Source organism: Hylobates moloch, unplaced genomic scaffold (genome assembly GCF_009828535.3).
Source record: "Hylobates moloch isolate HMO894 unplaced genomic scaffold, HMol_V3 SCAFFOLD_8, whole genome shotgun sequence".
NCBI lineage: Eukaryota > Metazoa > Chordata > Mammalia > Primates > Hylobatidae > Hylobates > Hylobates moloch.
This window is the reverse complement of record NW_026652283.1, coordinates 96,572,753-96,590,049: the sequence shown is the minus strand read 5'-3', so window position 1 is coordinate 96,590,049 and position 17,297 is coordinate 96,572,753. Positions and strand designations below refer to the sequence as shown.

Here is a 17,297-nt window from a genome sequence, read left to right as displayed (position 1 = left end):
GTAGCTGGGATTCCAGGTGCCCGCCACCACGCCTGGCTAATTGTTGTATTTTTAGTGGAGATGGGGTTTCACCATGTTGGTCAGGCTGGTCTGGAACTCCTGACCTTGTGATCCGCCCACCTCAGCCTCCCAATCTCCCAATCCTCACTCCCTGCTACTAGGATTACAGGCGTGAGCCACTGCACCTGGCCGTTTTTTTTTGTTTTGTTTTGTTTTGAGACGGAGTTTTGCTCTTGTTGCTCAGGCTGGAGTGCAATGGCGCGACCTCGGCTCACTGCAACCTCCGCCTCCCAGATTCAAGTGATTCTCCTGCCTCAGCCTCTGGTGTAGCTGGGATTACAGGCATGTGCCACCATGCCTGGCTAATTTTGTATTTTTGGTAGAGATGGGGGTTTCTCCATGTTGGTCAGGCTGGTCTCAAACTCCCGACCTCAGGTGATCTGCCCACCTCAGCCTCCCAACATGCTGGGATTACAGGTGTGAGCCACTGAGCCCAGCCCATCTGAATTATTCTGTTGCTGACAGGAAACGGAACTCAGGTAATGATATATACTAGAACTGGGTATTTGTGACTGAGATAGGCATTGCCTGCCAACAGACTCAAAGGGGAGAATATGCTCCTGTTTTTAAACATGGATGGATGGATGTAGAGGCTCCATTGATCGAGTGCCACATTGTAGTTGTTTTGTACACAGAGTAGATCTTTACAGGTGGACATAGAAAGCGAGATAGCCTAGCTTCCTTGGACCTCTTGAAGCCCCTTCTAAGTAGGACCATAGGACCCGTAATCTGCACTGCTGTTGGTTTAAGTCTGCCGTCTCTGCTTTCCCGTACTCCAGACCAACAACAGTACTGTGAGACCCACTCAAATGAGCAGAATTGCTTAGCCTGGGAATTTTCTGGAGAGTAAGTCCACAGACTTCATAAATTGCCAGGAACTCACATAGTCATGGTAGTTTGAAGGGGAAAAGCCCTATAATTGTACTTCAAAAAAACACATCTTTAGAGAAATCAAGAAATTAGAACTTTCTCTGCATGTTGGTTTGTTTATGGGAAAGCAGGCAATACCTAGTAAGGGTAGGGCAGGTCCTATGTTAAATAAGACTATATTTGGCTGCAAGTAGCAAAAAATAGGTCTGTGATTTAAACAAAGATTATTTTTCTCTCACTTGAGAAGGGGATACGAAGGCAGCTGCTGGCCTGGGTTCTAGTGTCCCGTGACGCCATCCAGGACTCAGCTCTGTTTTTCCATGCCGCTGTCCTCAGCATTTGGGCATTTGTTTCCATAGTCAAAAGATATTCCAGTATCATGTCAACAATGAAGGCAAGAAAAATAGGGCAAAAACTAGCTAATCTTGATGGGAGACTATCTGGAACAAAACTTTCTTAGAAACCCCCAGCAGCCTTGAGCTTAACATCTCTTTTGTCACATCATATCATGGAGCCATCCTAAGCTGCAGGGAAGCCTGGCAAAGATGTCATAACCATGTCTGCTGCAGTTGCTGGCATAGCCCTGCACATCCTAAGGGAGGCCAATTCAGTGTTTTCAGATTAATGTTCCAGCAGCTCAGCTTTTCTTTCCACTGCCTACTGTCAGCAGAGCCCAGCAAATTAAATATAAGTTCTTCACCTCTATGTCTGGACTCATACTGGTTCCCATAGCCAGGAAGGCTTCTTCCCACCTATTTTTCCTGCCCCAATTTGTTAAAGCCACCTCTGCTAACTGAGGTAACTCTGTCAGAGGGGTTTGAACCAGAGCAACTCCATCTTAAATGGGAGCTGGGTAAAATAAGGCTGAAAGCTACTGGGCTGCATTCCCAGGTGGTTAAGGCTTAAGGCATTCTAAGTCATAGGATGAGATAGGAGGGCAGCACAAGATACAGGTCATAAAGACCTTGCTGATAAAACAGTTTGCAGTAAAGAAGCCAGCTAAGACCCACCAAAACCAAGATGGCAATGAGAGTGACGTCCTCACTGCTACACTCCCACAAGCGCTGTGACAGTTTACAAATGCCATGGCAACATTGGGAAGTTACTCTATATGGTATAAAAAGGGGAAGCATGAATAATCCACCCATTGTTTAGCACATCATCAAGAAATAACCATAAAAATGGGCAACCTGGCTGGGCGCGGTGGCTCATGCTTGTAATCCCAGCACTTTGGGAGGCCGAGGCGGGCGGATCACGAGGTCAGGAGATCGAGACCACGGTGAAACCCTGTCTCTACTAAAAATATAAAAAAATCAGCCGGGCGTGGTGGCGGGCGCCTGTAGTCCCAGCTACTCGGAGAGGCTGAGGCAGGAGAATGGCGTGAACCCGGGAGGCGGAGCTTGCAGTGAGCCGAGATCGCGCCACTGCACTCCAGCCTGGGCGGCAGAGCGAGACTCCGCCTCAAAAAAAAAAAAAAAAAAAAAGGGCAACCAGCAGCCCTCAGGGCTGCTCTGCCGGTGTAGTAGCCATTCTTTATTCCTTTACTTTCTTAATAAACTTGCTTTCACTTTACAGACTTACGCTGAAGTGTTTCTGAATTCTCTTGGAGTCTAGATCGGGACCCCTTTCCAGTAACAACCCTATCTATACAAAAAGGCTTTTGGCCAGGTCTGGTGGTTTACGCCTGTGATCCCAGCACTCTGGGAGGCCAAGGCGGGTGGATCATTTGAGGTCAGGAGTTTGAGACCAGCCTAGCTAATATGGCGAAATCCCCGTCTCTACTAAAATATAAAAATTAACTGGGCATGGTGGCGGGTGCCTGTTATCCCAGCTACTCGGGAGGCTGAGGCAGGAGAATCACTTGAACCTGGTAGGTGGAGGTTCCAGTTAGCCAGGATCGTGCCACTACACTCCAGCCTGGGTGACAGGGCAAGACTCTGTCTCAAAAAAAAAAAAAAAAAAAAAGGCTTTAAATGTCACTTACTAAAGTTTTTCCTGGTTGTTCCCAGTTTCTTCCCCCTTTGTATCTTCCCTGGTACATACAGTTTCTTCTGTGGTATATGGTTTTCTGGAATTTAACAGGTAGGAGAACCACAGGCATTAGTCTCAAAATATGGCAACTTATTTGCTGGGGTTTGCGTTTTTGGGTTTTTGGGTTTTGTTGTTGTTGTTGTATGGTCTTACTTTGTTGCCCAGGCAAATGTTGCAGTGGCTCTATCAAGGCTCAGTGCAGCCTGGACCTCCTGGGCTCAAGTGATCCTCCCACCTCTGCCTCCCGAGTAGCTGGGACTATAGGCAGGAGCCACCATGCCCAGTTTTGTATTTTTTGTAGAAGCGGGTTCTTGCTATGTTGCCCAGGCTCATCTCAAACTCCTGAGCTCAAGCGATCCACCTGCTTCAGCCCCACAAAGTGCTGGGATTACAGGCATGAGCCACCATGCCTGGCCTTTGCTGGGGTTTTGAATTCTGAGAGCCATTAGGTCTATTCAAGCTCTACCACTCATTCAGCTGCATCATCTACAATATGGGACAAAATCAACCTCATTAATTTCTTCATGGACCCAGGAGGATGTTGTTGCAAGTGTCTCCCAAACCACATGGCATGAACCCTCAGAACAGCTGGAGTAGTCTTCCCTTGTGCCTTCTGGCCCTTAACCCATAATTTGGCCTCCTGCAGAGCTCTGTTAAAGCCATGCCCTTGACTGGAACATAGGCCGGCAACCTTGCATGGCCTTACCCAATGCACTGCCATCTGCCTGCATATGGATACTATGCACCCTCCGCCTCCTCTTTCATATCAGAATGCCACCTCTCATAGTCCCTTTCTGACTAGTTTTCTGACAGCTCTGCCCTTAATCTAAGTGACTTTGAGCAAATGACTTCATCTCTCTTGAGGTTTTTTGACCAGTTTGTAAAATGCTTTTCTCCAGGGCCTAGTGTGAGGATTAAAATGAGATGATGAATGCAAATTGTGCCTGGTGGACACTTAATACAGGTGAGTTCACTTATCCCTCTTGTTACTGAAAGGGCCTGCTCAGCCCAGTCTCCCTCTGTACTTCCTTCATCTCAGTGCTACCTCTGAGTCTCTCTCATTCCTTCCTGTTCTTGGAAGCCACCTGGAGAAAAGTGACTGATGACATCATGGACCCTCTAGCCAGACTGTTTGGCTTCAAATCTTGGTTCTCTCTCTGGAATAATTTTGATATGAAACAAGTTGCTTTGCTTCTTTGTGCCTGAGTTTCTTCATCTGTAAAATGGGGATACTAATTCATAGGATTAGAATGATGTTTAAGGGTGCGGCCATTGTACCATTGTTGAATGTGCCTTGAACTCCCAAATGTTTGAAAGGGAACACCATAACTTTGACTGTATCATGTAAAAGTGATATCAAAGCAAAGACTTTCCTGAACCACTGACATTATATAACAGTAGCACTGAGGCTGGACAGTGGGGAATGGAGGGGGACTCCTTGAGATAAATTACCACCTCCTTCACTTTTTTTCTGAGACAGAGTCTCACTGTGTTGTCCAGGCTGGCCTCAAACTCCTGGGTTCAAATGATCTTCCCACCTCAGTTTCCCTAGCGGCTGGGACTACAAGTGCAAGCTACTGCACCCAGTCCTCCTTCACTTTTGATTTGCTCAACACCTAGTGGCATCCTGTGTTCTCATCCTATTCTTTCCTGCCTTGCCCAGGACCTCATCTTGTGATGACAAGAGGTACCAGGTCTCCTTGCCTCAGATTCCTTCTCCCACCCTTTCTTCCTCACTACAGCCTGTAACTTCCTGTAGCACAGCTCTGGCTCCTGCCTAGGGGTTGCTTCAGGGATATCTGAGGTCTCTTTCTGCCCTTCCTACGTAGCCTTTTTTTTTTTTTTTAAGCAGAGACAACATCTCACTATGTTGCCCAGGCTGGTCTCAAACTCGTGGCCTCAAGTGATCCACCTCCCAAAGTGCTGGAATTACAGGCATGAGCCACAACACTCAGTTTAGCTACTATTAATCCCTCCCTTATGCCCCATTTGTTCCACCACTGGATTCTCTGCCATCTCCTAAAAGGAGTCATCATTTCCTACCCTCAGAGCTTTGCTTCAGTCTCTTCTGCTGCCTAGAATTTTCTCCCTTCCAGTTTTAATGTGTCAACATCCTGGGCATCCCAAACTGCCTCTCCATAGCCCTAACCTCCCCCAAGGGATTTCCTCTTATGCCCCCACTCTTCATTTCACACATGCTTACTGAGGGCATGCTCTGGTCCCAGAAGTTTTTTTGTTTGAGCCCCATAGTAACTAGGCAAATCTGCAAGCGCATGTCTTTCATGACGTGTTCTTTGTTGACTATTTTCTTTCCCCTGCTGGATTGTAAGTACCTTTGAAGACAGGCTGTGCATTATACAGCGTGTGGATTATTCTAGGTGAACAATAAAGTCTGCTAAACAGAATTTTTGGTGACATGTCCTTTCTAGGCCTGGCAATGACACCCAGGGCCTACTTCTTTCAAGGTGGTAAAGGCCTATTAACATAAGCCCAAGGTTCACAGGGCCTCAGCATCCTTGACCTCTGCACCTTTATGGAGTGAGAGTTAAATAGTAGCCCGGGACGGGTGGGTTAGTTACTGGTCAAAGTCAATCCTCCAAGTCAACTTGGCCCGGCCTAAAGTAACCAAACCCATGCAGAAAACTTGCAATTTAAAAATTCATCTTCCCTTTCTTCCTGGGAAGGACTGGGCAGAAATGCAGGCTCCAGGGTGGGAGTGGGGCTGCGACGGGAGGAGGCAGCGAAGTTCATTAGCCCCCTCATTTGGGGCAATAGGAATCCGTGTGGTGACAAACAATTGTCCTGGAGGATTTAGGGGGATTTGGCCAAGTGTCCCTATGGGCCCCCAGCCTCCTCCTAATCCCGTCCACATTTCAGACTACTTAGGATCGCATTAAATGTCAAAGCCGGCGTTTAGGGAAATATCTACATTTCGTATGCATCGCTCGGATGAAAAGAAAAGCTGAAACGAACCTCGGAGCTTTTGGCGCGAGAGGCGCTCTGTGTGGTCCCGAGTGTGAATGGGAAGAGGGGGGCGGCGCCCCGGGGGCCTCCCCGCCCAGGAATGCAGGCCTTTCACATGTAGAAAATGCTAATGCTTTGTTCCTGCCTCGGCCTCCCGGAGGCGCAGAGGCGCCCGGCCGGATTGTCCCGGCCGCATTTGCATGTGAGTGGCCCCAGATCCCCGTCCCCACCCGCGGCCCTCCCCCACCCCAGCACGGCTGGCCGGGGACTTCTGTCCTCGGGCTGGGGCCGCCTGCAAACGTCCTCTGCCGTCATTTATTTCATCCCGGTTAAAGCCACAAATAGCTACTTTCTGAATGGATAGCCTTTCCCCTGGGGCCCCGGGCAGGTGAACATTTTTTACTCCATACTTGGGACACTGACACACACAGTTGTATCTGTAACAACCTCTGTTCCAGCGAGGAAGGGCACGGCGTTGGCTGAGCCATGCCCCGCTCCAGCGTCACATTTATGTCCTGTGACGAACACGCTGTATTTGGCGTGACACTAGGGGCTCCAAACTACCCATTACGTGGTTCGTCTTCAGTTGCATCCAAGCGACCGCAGGTGGCGGGGCCGAAGGGGTAAAGGTATATTTCATGCACGTTTTACGGAAGAAGACACACCCCAGAGTTGAGGGGCCACCGGGGTCCTTCTCTGAGCACAGGCGCCCGGAGCGCAAATGCGCGGACTGACCGAGCGGCCGGCGCGGCGGCGCCGGGCGGACTTAATCGCGGGCGCAGCGCGAGGCTCGGGACCCACAGCGCCACCTACCGGCGGCACGGTCGGCGCAGCAGGCCCCAGAAGGGCGGGGGACGCTGTCAAGCCCAGGGGCACTTCAGCGAGGAGCCCCACCCGCCCTCCAGCTGAGCCTCAGCTGTGGCCCACATCCGGGGCCCAGAGCGCGGCGGAAACGCCGAAGCCCGGCCGGCAGGTACCCGCACGTCTCCTTCTGCCACCGCGGAGCTTGCTTCATTAATTCCGTTGCATGTGACTTATTTTCTTTCTTTTACTTTATTTTTATTTATTTCATTTTATTTTATTTCACTTATTTCACTTCAATGTTTTATTTGGTTTATGGTTTTACTTCATTAATTCTGTTTTCCCCATTATTTAATTAATTTTATTCTGTCTCAGTATTTGTTTCACTACTTTGTGGGTGAAGGGAAAGGGCGGATACCTTTTTTGTCTTATTTTTCGTTGTTGTTGTTTTTTGAGACAGTCTCGCTTTGTCGCCCAGGCTGGAGTGTAGTGGCTCTATCTCGGCTCACAGCAACCTCTGCCTCCCGGGTTCAAGCGATTCTCCTGGTGACCCGCCCTCCTCGGCTTCCCAAAGTGCTGGGATTACAGGCCTAAACCACTGCGCCCTGCTGGCCTGAATCATATTTTTTAAACCCCTTTCAGGTGCCTGCTCTAGGCAAGATACCTTGCCCAGTGTACAGGGCAGAAAAGAGATGACCACATAGTCCTAGGCTCAAGAGCCCCAAGCCAAACTGACAAACAACAAAGACCCAATAATTCAAACCAGGCTCCATGGAGGAGGTGTCATTTCAGGTGGGCAGATACAAAGGGATAGGAGGCTGCTTCACGTGCCTGGATAATAGGGGCCGTGTTCCAGATCAATACAAGGAAGGAAGAGTTCCGTCACACTGTGGAGAGTCTCTTGTGTTGGAGCGAGCTGTCTGCAATTTGAGTTAGACAAGGAAATTCTCTGGCCTGGGCCCTGATGGTTCTGTGGTTTCCATGGGAGGGCCTTCAAGGTTGTGACATCTGCCCCCCATACCATGTACAGTATGGTGTGCGTTATGTATTATTTTGAGGATAGGGGAAGATGATTCCCTATTTATTTGCTATCAGTTCTCTAGAAAGCGTAATGAATTGCATTTCTGAATATTCACCTTATTTTCCCCCAATCTTTAATTTTGAAAAATATTAAGTATGTAGAAAAGATGGATGGCTGGGCCCGGTGGCTCACGCCTGTAATCCCAACACTGGGAGGCCAAGGTTGGGGAATCACCTGAGGTCAGGAGTTCAAGACCAGCCTGGCCAACATGGCGAAACCTCATCTCTACAAAAATACAAAAATTAGCTGGGCATGATGGTGGGTGCCTGTAATCCCAGCCGCTCAGGAGTCTGAGACAGGAGAATTGCTTGAACCCCAGAGGCAAAGGTTGCAGTTAGCCGAGATCACACATTTGCACTCCAGCCTGGGTGACTGAGCAAGAATCTGTCTCAAAAAAAAGGATGGAAAAGTCACTTAATGAAACTCTTTATGTCCTAGATCCACCAATTGATTCTTTGCCAGCATTTACTTTAGCATGCTTCCTCTCTCTCTCTCTCACACACACACACCTGTATGTATGTATCTCTTTTCTTTTTTTCCTGAATTTTTTTTTTTTTTTTTTTTTGGAGACGTGTCTCCTTCTGTCACCCATGCTGGAGTGCATTGGTGCGATCTCAACTCTCTGCAACCTCCGCCTCCTGACTTCAAGTGATTCTCCTGCCTCAGCCTCTTGAGTAGCTAGGACTACAGGCACGTGCCACCGCGGCCGGCTAATTTTTTTTTTTTTTTTTTGAGATGGAGTTTTACTTTTGTTGCCCAAGCTGGAGTGCAATGGCACAATCTCGGCTCACTGCAACCTCCACCTCCGGGGTTCAAACGATTCTCCTGCCTCAGTCTCCCGAGTAGCTGGGATTACAGGTGCGCACCACCACACCTGGCTAATTTTTCTATTTTTGGTAGAGATGCGGTTTCACCATGTTGACCAGGGTGGTCTTGAACTCCTGACCTCAGGTGATCCGCCTGCCTCAGCCTCCCAAAGTGCTGGGATTACAGGCGTGAGCCACCGCGCCTGGCCTAATTTTTGTTTTTTTGTTTATTTATTTTTTTTTAGAGACGGAGTCTCGCTCTGTCGCCCAGGCTGGAAGTACAGTGGCGCGATCTCAGCTCACTGCAACCTCCACCTCCCAGGCTCAAGCAATTCTCCTGCCTCAGCCTCCCGACTAGCTGGGACTGCCATGCCCAGCTAATTTTTTGTATTTTAGTAGAGACTGGGTTTCACCATGTTGCTCAGGCTGGTCTCGAACTCCTGAGCTCAGGCAATTCGCCCGCCTCGGTCTCCCAAAGTGCTGGGATGACAGGCATGAGCCACCATGCCCGGCCTTAATTTTTGTATTTTTAGTAGAGACCGGGTTTCACCATGTTGGCCAGCCTGGTCTCGAACTCCTAACCTCAGGTGATCCACCCGCCTTGGCCTCCCAAAGGCCTCAGCCTCCCAAAGTGCTGGGATAACAGGCGTTAGCCACCACCCCCGGCCTACTGAACTTTTTTTTTTTTTTTTTTGAGACGGAGTCTCGCTTTCGTTGCCCAGGCTGGAGTGCAATGGCACGATCTCGGCTCACTGAAACCTCTGCCTCCCAGGTTCAAGCGATTCTCCTGCCTCAGCCTCCCAAGTGTCTGGGATTACAGGCATGTGACATCACGCCTGTCTAATTTTGTAGTTTTAGTAGAGACGAGGTTTCTCCATCTTAGCCAGGCTGATCTTGAACCCCTGACCTCAGATGATCCACCTGCCTCGGCCTTCCAAAGTGCTGGGATTACAGGTGCAAGCCACTGCCCCCGGCCCCTGCTGAACTTTTTTTTTTTTTTTTGAGAGGGAGTCTGGTTCTGTTGCCCAGGCTCGAGTGCAGTGGCACAATCTCGGCTCACTGCAACCCCCACCTCCCAGGTTCAAGCGATTCTCCTGCCTCAGCTTCCTGAGTAGCTGGGATTACAGGCGCCCTGCCTCAGCTTCCCAAGTAGCTGGGATTACAGGCACCTGCCACAATATGCAGCTAATTTTTGTATTTTTAGTACAAACGGGATTTTACCGTGCTGGCCAGGCTGGTCTTGAACTCCCGACCTGAGGCGATCAGCCTGCCTCGGCCTCCCAAAGTCCTGGGATTGCAGGCGTAAGCAAACACTTTGGGAGGCTGAGGCAGGTGGATCACCTGAGGTCAGGAGTTGGAGACCAGCCCAGCCAACAGGGTGAAACCCCGTGATAAAAAAAAAAAAAAAAAAAAACCGGGTGAGGTGACCAGTCTATAACACACTACTTGGGATGATGAGGCAGGAGAACTGAACCCCCAGCCCCCCACCCCCCCCCCCCCCCGGGGGGCCCACACGGGGGCCCCCCCCCAAAAAAAAAAAAAAAAAAAAAAAATTGAGGCCAGGCATAATGGCTTACGCCTGTAATCTCAGCATTTTGGGAGGCTGAGATGGGCAGATCACTTGAGCTCAAGAGTTCAAGTCCAGCCTGGGAAACATGGTGAAACTCTGTCTCTACCAAAAATATAAAAATAAATAAAATTAGCCAGGCATGGTGGCGCTCGCCTGTACTCCCAGCTACTCAGGAGACTGAAGTGGGAGGATCACTTGAACCCAGGAGGCAGAAGTTTCAGTGAATCGAGATGATGCTACTGTACTCCAGCCTGGGGGAGAGAGCGAGACCCTGTCTTAAGAAAAAAAAAAGCCTTTTCACAAGATGGCGCCGAAAGCGAAGAAGGAAGCTCCTGCCCCTCCTAAAGCCGAAGCCAAAGCGAAGGCTTTAAAGACCAAGAAGGCAGTGTTGAAAGGTGTCCACAGCCACAAAAAAAAGAAGATCCGCACGTCACCCACCCTCCGGCGGCCCAAGACACCGCGACTCCGGAGACAGCCCAAATATCCTCAGAAGAGTGCTCCCAGGAGAAACAAGCTTGACCACTATGCTATCATCAAGTTTCCGCTGACCACTGAGTCTGCCAAGAAGATAGAAGACAACAACACACTTGCGTTCATTATGGATGTTAAAGCCAACAAGCACCAGATTAAACAGGTTGTGAAGAAGCTCTATGACATTGATGTGGCCAAGGTCAACACCCTGATTCGGCCTGATGGAGAGAAGAAGGCCTATGTTCGACTGGCTCCTGATTACGATGCTTTGGATGTTGCCAACAAAATTGGGATCATCTAAATTGAGTCCAGCTGCCTAATTCTAAATATATATACATATATATCTTTTCACCATAAAAAAATAAAGAGAAAAAAAAAAAGGGGGCCGGGCGCGGTAGCTCACGCTTGTAATCCCAGCACTTTGGGAGGCCGAGGCGGGCGGATCACGAGGTCAGGAGATCGAGACCACGGTGAAACCCCGTCTCTATTAAAAATACAAAAAAATTAGCCGGGCGTGGTGGCGGGCGCCTGTAGTCCCAGCTACTCGGAGAGGCTGAGGCAGGAGAATGGCGTGAACCCGGGAGGCGGAGCTTGCAGTGAGCCGAGATCGCGCCACTGCACTCCAGCCTGGGTGATAGAGCAAGACTCCGTCTCAAAAAAAAAAGAGAGGAAAAAGAACTGGAATTGGAAGGACAGGGAGACTGAAGGGTAGCAAGACAGGCTGGAGAAGGGAGTGAAAAGACCGCTTACCCGATTTGAAATTGGTGAGATGTTCCTTGGGCTGGTTGGTCTGAGGACCCGAGGTTGTAGGTAGATATTATGGAGTGAGGGTGAGGATAGGGGACTGGTCTCCCGAAGGAGTCCTCCTGTCCCGGGTCTTCGGCACCAAATGTCATGCGCGTCCGTGTGAAGAGACCACCAAACAGGCTTTGTGTGAGCAACAAGGCTGCTTATTTCACCTGGGTGCAGGTGAGCTGAGTCCTGAAAGACTCAGGAAGGAAGATAAGGGTGGGGCCATTTTATAGGATTTGGGTGGGTAGTGGAAAATTACAGTCAAAGGGGGTTTTTCTCTTACGGGCAGGGGCAGGGGTCACAAAGTGCTCAGTGGGGGAGGTTCTGAGCCAGGAGAAGGAATTTCACAAGGTTAATCGCTCAGTTAAGGTGGGGCAGGAACAAATCACAATGGTAGAATGTCATCAGTTAAGGCAAGAACCAGCCATTTTCACTTCTTTTGTGATTCTTCACTTGTTTCAGGCCATCTGGACAAATACATGCAGGCTTGGGCTCAGAGGTCTGACACAAGCGATTCTCTTGCCTCAGCCTCCCCAGTAGCTGAAGTTACAGGGATGCACCACCATGCCCAGCTAATTTTTGTATTGTTATTTTTTATTTTTTTGAGACTGAGTTTTGCTCTTGTTGCCCAGGCTGGAGTGCAGTGGCGCGATCTCGACTCACTACAACCTCCGCCTCCCAGGTTCAAGCTACTCAGCCTTCCTGATCTGCCCGCCTCGGGCCTCCCAAAGTGCTGGGATTACAGGCGTAAGCCACGGCGCCCAGCCAATTTTTGTATTTTTAGTAGAGACAAGGTTTCACTATGTTGGCCAGGATGGTCTCGATCTCCTGACCTCATGATCCACCCGCCTCGGCCTCCCAAAGTGCTGGGATTACAGGCATGAGCCACAGCGCCCCACAAAGGCTCTACTTTTAAAACATTGTGTATTTCATTAGTTTGAAAAGGCACATTTTTCTTTTTCTTTTTTTTTTTTGAGACGGAGTCTCACTCTGTCACCCAGGCTGGAGTGCAGTGGCGCGATCTCAGCTCACTGCAAGCTCCGCCTCCCAGGTTCATGCTATTCTCCTGCCTCAGCCTCCCAAGTAGCCAGGACTACAGGCACCCACCACCATGCCCGGCTAATTTTTTGTATTTTTAGTAGAGACAGGGTTTCACCTTGTTAGCCAGGATGGTCTCGATCTCCTGACCTTGTGATCTGCCCGCCTCGGCCTCCCAAAGTGCTGGGATTACAGGCCTGAGCCACCGCACCCAGTGAAGAGGCACATTTTTCACTTGACATTTCTGAAGTTGGGATGAAGTTTTCAGAGCATTAAACTAGTGGAGTTTTTCCTCATGTGGTGGTAATAATGGTATATGCTTCAATTATTTATTGCTGCTTAACAAACCACTTGAGAACTGAGCTGCATAAAACAACCACCATTTTACCTTGCTCACAGATTTTGTGGGTCTGGAATTGAGAGAAGGCACAGCAAGAAATATTTGTCTCAGCTTCACAATGCCTGGAGTCTTAGCTGATAGCTGGGATGACTGTAAGGGCTGGACGCTAGAGTCATCTGGAGAGGAATCACTCACATGTCTGGCTCATTGGTTGGGATGACATGAATAGCTGGGGGCTCACTGGCTGGCTGGCTATCTATCTATCATCTATTGTTATATATTCTCGGAACTTCTCCATGTGGACTCTCCACATGGCCTCTCTATTATGGCAGCTCATGGTTCTGAGGGCCAGTGTCCCAGCTTCTTATTCTGATTGGACTGCTATAATAAAATACCATAGACTAGGTAGCCTGTAAACAACAGTTTACCTTTCTGAAGGCTAGGAAATTGAAGGTAAGGTACCAGTAGATTTGGTTTCTGGTAAGGGCCTGTTTCTTCATAGAAGCCATCTTCTCGCTGGGCGTGGGGGCTCACGCCTATAATCCCAGCACTTTGGGAGGCCAAGGTGGGTGGATCACGAGGTCAGCAGTTTGAGACCAGCCTGACCAACATGGTAAAACCCCGTCTCTATTAAAAAATCCAAAAATTAGCTGGGTGTGGTGGCACACGCCTGTAATCCCAGCTACTCAGGAGGCTGAGGCAGGAGAATCGCTTGAACCTGGGAGGCAGAGGTTGCAGTGAGCCAAGATCGCGCCATTGCACTCCAGCCTGGGCAACAGAGTGAGACTCCAACTCAAAAAAAAAAAAGAAGGTATGTTTTCATTGTAACCTCACAGGGTAGAAGGGGTGAGGGATCTCCCTGGGGTCTCTTATGAAGGCACTAATTCATCATGAGGGCTCCATTCTGATGACCCCATCACCTCCCAAAGGCCGCACCTCCTACCTCCTAATACCATCCATCACCTTGGGGGTTAGGATTTCAACATATGAATTTTGTGGAGACACACAAACATTCAGATCATAGCGCCCAGTGAGCAAGACGAAAGTTTGCCTCCGAAGTCACATCGCATCACTTCCACTGTACTCTGCTGCTTGAAGCAGTCATAAGCCCACCCAAATTTTAGGGGAAGGCACACAGACCCCTGACCTCTCCATAAGAAGAGTGTCAAAGAATTTGGGGCTATGTTTTAGAACTGCCACAGTGTATCTTAAAATTAGTGGAGTCTTAGAGTCCACAAAATATGTTATCTTGAATTTGAGCACCCCTCACAACCTCTACTGCTAACACCCTGGTCCAAGCTGTAATTACCATCCATCTGCCTCAGTGATTCCGATCCATCCCTCCTAGGCACCCTCACCATCTATTCTCTACACAGTAGCCAGAGTGATCCTTATAAAACATAAATCATGGCCGGGCATGGTAGCTCATGCCTGTAATCCTACCACTTTGGGAAACCGAGGCAGATGGATCACTTGAGATCAGGAGTTCAAGACCAGCCTGGGCAACATGATGAAACCCTGTCTCTACTAAAAATACAAAAATTAGCTGGGCATGGTGACTCATGCCTGTAGTCTCAGCTACTTGGTGGGGCTGAAGCAGGAGGATTGCTTGTACCTGGGAGGTGGAGGCTGCAGTGAACTGTGCCACTGCACTCCAGCCTGGAGGACAAAGACCCTGTCTCAAAAAAACAAAAATAAAAACCCACAAACAGGCCGGGTGTGGTGGCTCATGCCTGTAATCCCAGCACTTTGGGAGGCCGAGGCAGGCAGATCACCTGAGGTCAGGAGTTTGAGACCAAACTGGCCAACATGGTGAAACCCTGTCTCTACAAAAAATACAAAAATTAGCCAGACGTGGTGGCGGGCACCTGTAATCCCAGCTACTTGGGAGGCTGAGGCAAGAGAATCGCTTGAACTCAAGAGGCGGAGGTTGCAGTGAGCCAAGATCATGCCATTGCACTCCAGCCTGGGCGACAAGAGCAAGACTCCATCTCAAAAAAAGAAAAAACCCACAACAAACAAAAACACTTAAATGATATCATAGACTGCCTTGATCTTAATCTTCTATTGGCTTCTTACCACCCAGAAGAAAATCCAAAGTTCTAACTTGGACTTATAAGGCCCTATATAATCAAACTCCTGACTTTATATCTGACCTTACTTCCTGCCAGTTTACCCCCCTGTTCATTCCATTCTTTCACTGGCAACATTGCTGTTTCTCAAAGGAATCTATCATATTTACACCTCAGGGTGTTTTAATTTGTGGTCCCCTCTTTCTGTTACTCTTCTCCCCTAGGTGTCTACATAGATATCTTTCACCTCATTCTGGTCTCTACTCAGATGCCATCTCTTCAGACAGGCCTTCCTTGACCTCTCCATCCAAAAATAGCACATTCAACTCTATCACTCTGTCCCCACACCCAGCATGGCTTTGCTGTGCTTTGCTTTACAGCATTGATCACAAAAGGCTAATCTGCTCCACTTACATGTTTACATGTGCATTTACATGTGCATTGTCTGCTCCAACTTCAAGGCAGGGACTGTTTTCTTCACTTCTGCTTTCCCAAAGCCTGGTATATGGTAGGTGCTCAATAAATACTCATTGAATGAATTCACTTACTGCCTCATTTCCTCATTGTGTAACCTCGGGCAAATAACTTCTCTGGGCAGTTGGCAAGCAGGCTGGTGGATGGCTGTTCCTGCAGGGTCTCACTCACATAGTTGTTAGTTGGCCAGCTGTCTGTGGGGAGATGGAGGTAACTGAGCCACATGTCTTTCATCCTCCAGCAAAGTAGCCCAGGTGATCACATAGGTTGAATAGCAGCAAGAAGGCAAGCTCCACATTCTCTTCTGCTTGTGTCATGTTTGCTGTTGTTCCATTGGCCAAAACACATCATGTGGCCCTTCCCAGAGTCATGGTGAGAGGGCACAGTCAAAAGGCAAGCATACAGGGAGGCGTGAACAAATCGGGGGCCACGATTACAACCGTCTACCCCAACAGCTAATTTCAGAAGAGAGGACTAGCTTAAGTGCAGCAAAGGTGGGAGGTGGCAAAGAGGAAAAACAACTTCTGACCCAGCATTCTGGAAAAGCAGTGGACTTTGAGTCAGTTTTGTTTTGTTTTGTTTTGTTTTTTGAGACGGAGTTTTGCTCTGTCTCCCAGGCTGGAGTGCAGTGGCGCGATCTCGGCTCACTGCAAGCTCCGCCTCCCGGGTTCACGCCATTCTCCTGCCTCAGCCTCCCGAGTAGCTGGGATTACAGGCGCCCGCCACTGCGCCCGGCTAATTTTTTGTATTTTTAGTAGAGACGGGGTTTCACCGTGTTAGCCAGGATGATCTCGATCTCCTGACCTCGTGATCCACCCGCCTCGGCCTCCCAAAGTGCTGGGATTACAGGCGTGAGCCACTGCGCCCGGCCTTGTTTTGTTTTTTTGAGACGAAGTCTCGCTCTTGTCCCCTAGGCTGGAGTGCAATGGCGCGATCTTGGCTCACTGCAACCTCTGCCTCCCGGGTTCAAGCGAGTCTCCTGCCTCAGCCTCTCAAGTAGCTGGGATTACAGGCATGCACCACCACACCCAGCTAATTTTTGTATTTTTAGTAGAGATGGGGTTTCACCATGTTGGCCAGGGTGGTCTTAAACTCCTGACCTAAAGTGATCCGCCCACCTTGGCCTCCCAAAGTGTTGGGATTACAGGCGTGAGCCACCACGCCCAGCCAGTTTTTTTGTTTTTTTGTTTTTCAGACAGAGTCTTGCTCTGTTGCCCAGGCTGAAGTGCTGTGGCATGACCAAGTCTCACTGTAGCCTCAACTTCTCGGGCTCAAGTGATCCTCTCACCTCAGCTCCCTACTAGCTGAGACTATACGTGTGGGCCACCACGCCCAACTAATTTTTTTTTTTTTTTTTTTTGTAGAGATGGAGTTTCACCATGTTTCCCAGGCTGGCCTTGAACTCCTGGCCTCAAGTGATCCCCCCCGTCTTGGCCTCCTAAAGTGGTGGGATTACAGGCATGAGCCACCATGCCCAGCGATTTTTGTAGTTTTTGTAGAGAGGGGGTTTTGCCATGTTGCCCATGTTAGTCTCAAACTCCTGGGCTCAAGTGATCTGCCCTCCTCGGCCCCGCTAAGTACTGGGACTACAGGCATAAGCCACCATTACAACCTAACATCTGTTATTTTATCTATTTATTTATTTATTCATTTATTTATTTTTGAGACGGAGTCTCCCTCTGTTGCCCAGGCTGGAGTGCAGTGGCGTGATCTCAGCTCACTGCAAGCTCTGCTTCCGGGTTCATGGCATTCTCCTGCCTCAGCCTTCTGAGTAGCTGGGCACCCACCACCACGTCTGGCTAATTTTTTGTATTTTTAGTAGAGACGGGGTTTCACCGTGTTAGCCAGGATGGTCTCGATTTCCTGACCTCATGATCCGTCCACCTCGGCCTCTCAAAGTGCTGGGATTACAGGCGTGAGCCACTGT

At 49.2% G+C, this 17,297-nt stretch overlaps 1 protein-coding gene across 1 annotated transcript; it reads left to right on the top strand.

Moving 5' to 3' along the window:
- Positions 1-10,471: 10,471 nt before the first annotated feature.
- On the top strand, positions 10,472-10,967 carry LOC116473697 (large ribosomal subunit protein uL23-like). The gene has a single exon (XM_032758376.2). It carries the CDS (start codon positions 10,488-10,490, stop codon positions 10,953-10,955), a length of 468 nt encoding a protein of 155 aa, XP_032614267.1. The 5' UTR covers positions 10,472-10,487; the 3' UTR covers positions 10,956-10,967.
- Positions 10,968-17,297: the final 6,330 nt, after the last annotated feature.

Coding starts and splice junctions, on each gene's coding strand:
- LOC116473697 (XM_032758376.2), top strand. CDS start 10,488: ATGGCGCCGAAAGCGAAGAAGGAAGCTCCTGCCCCTCCTAAAGCCGAA.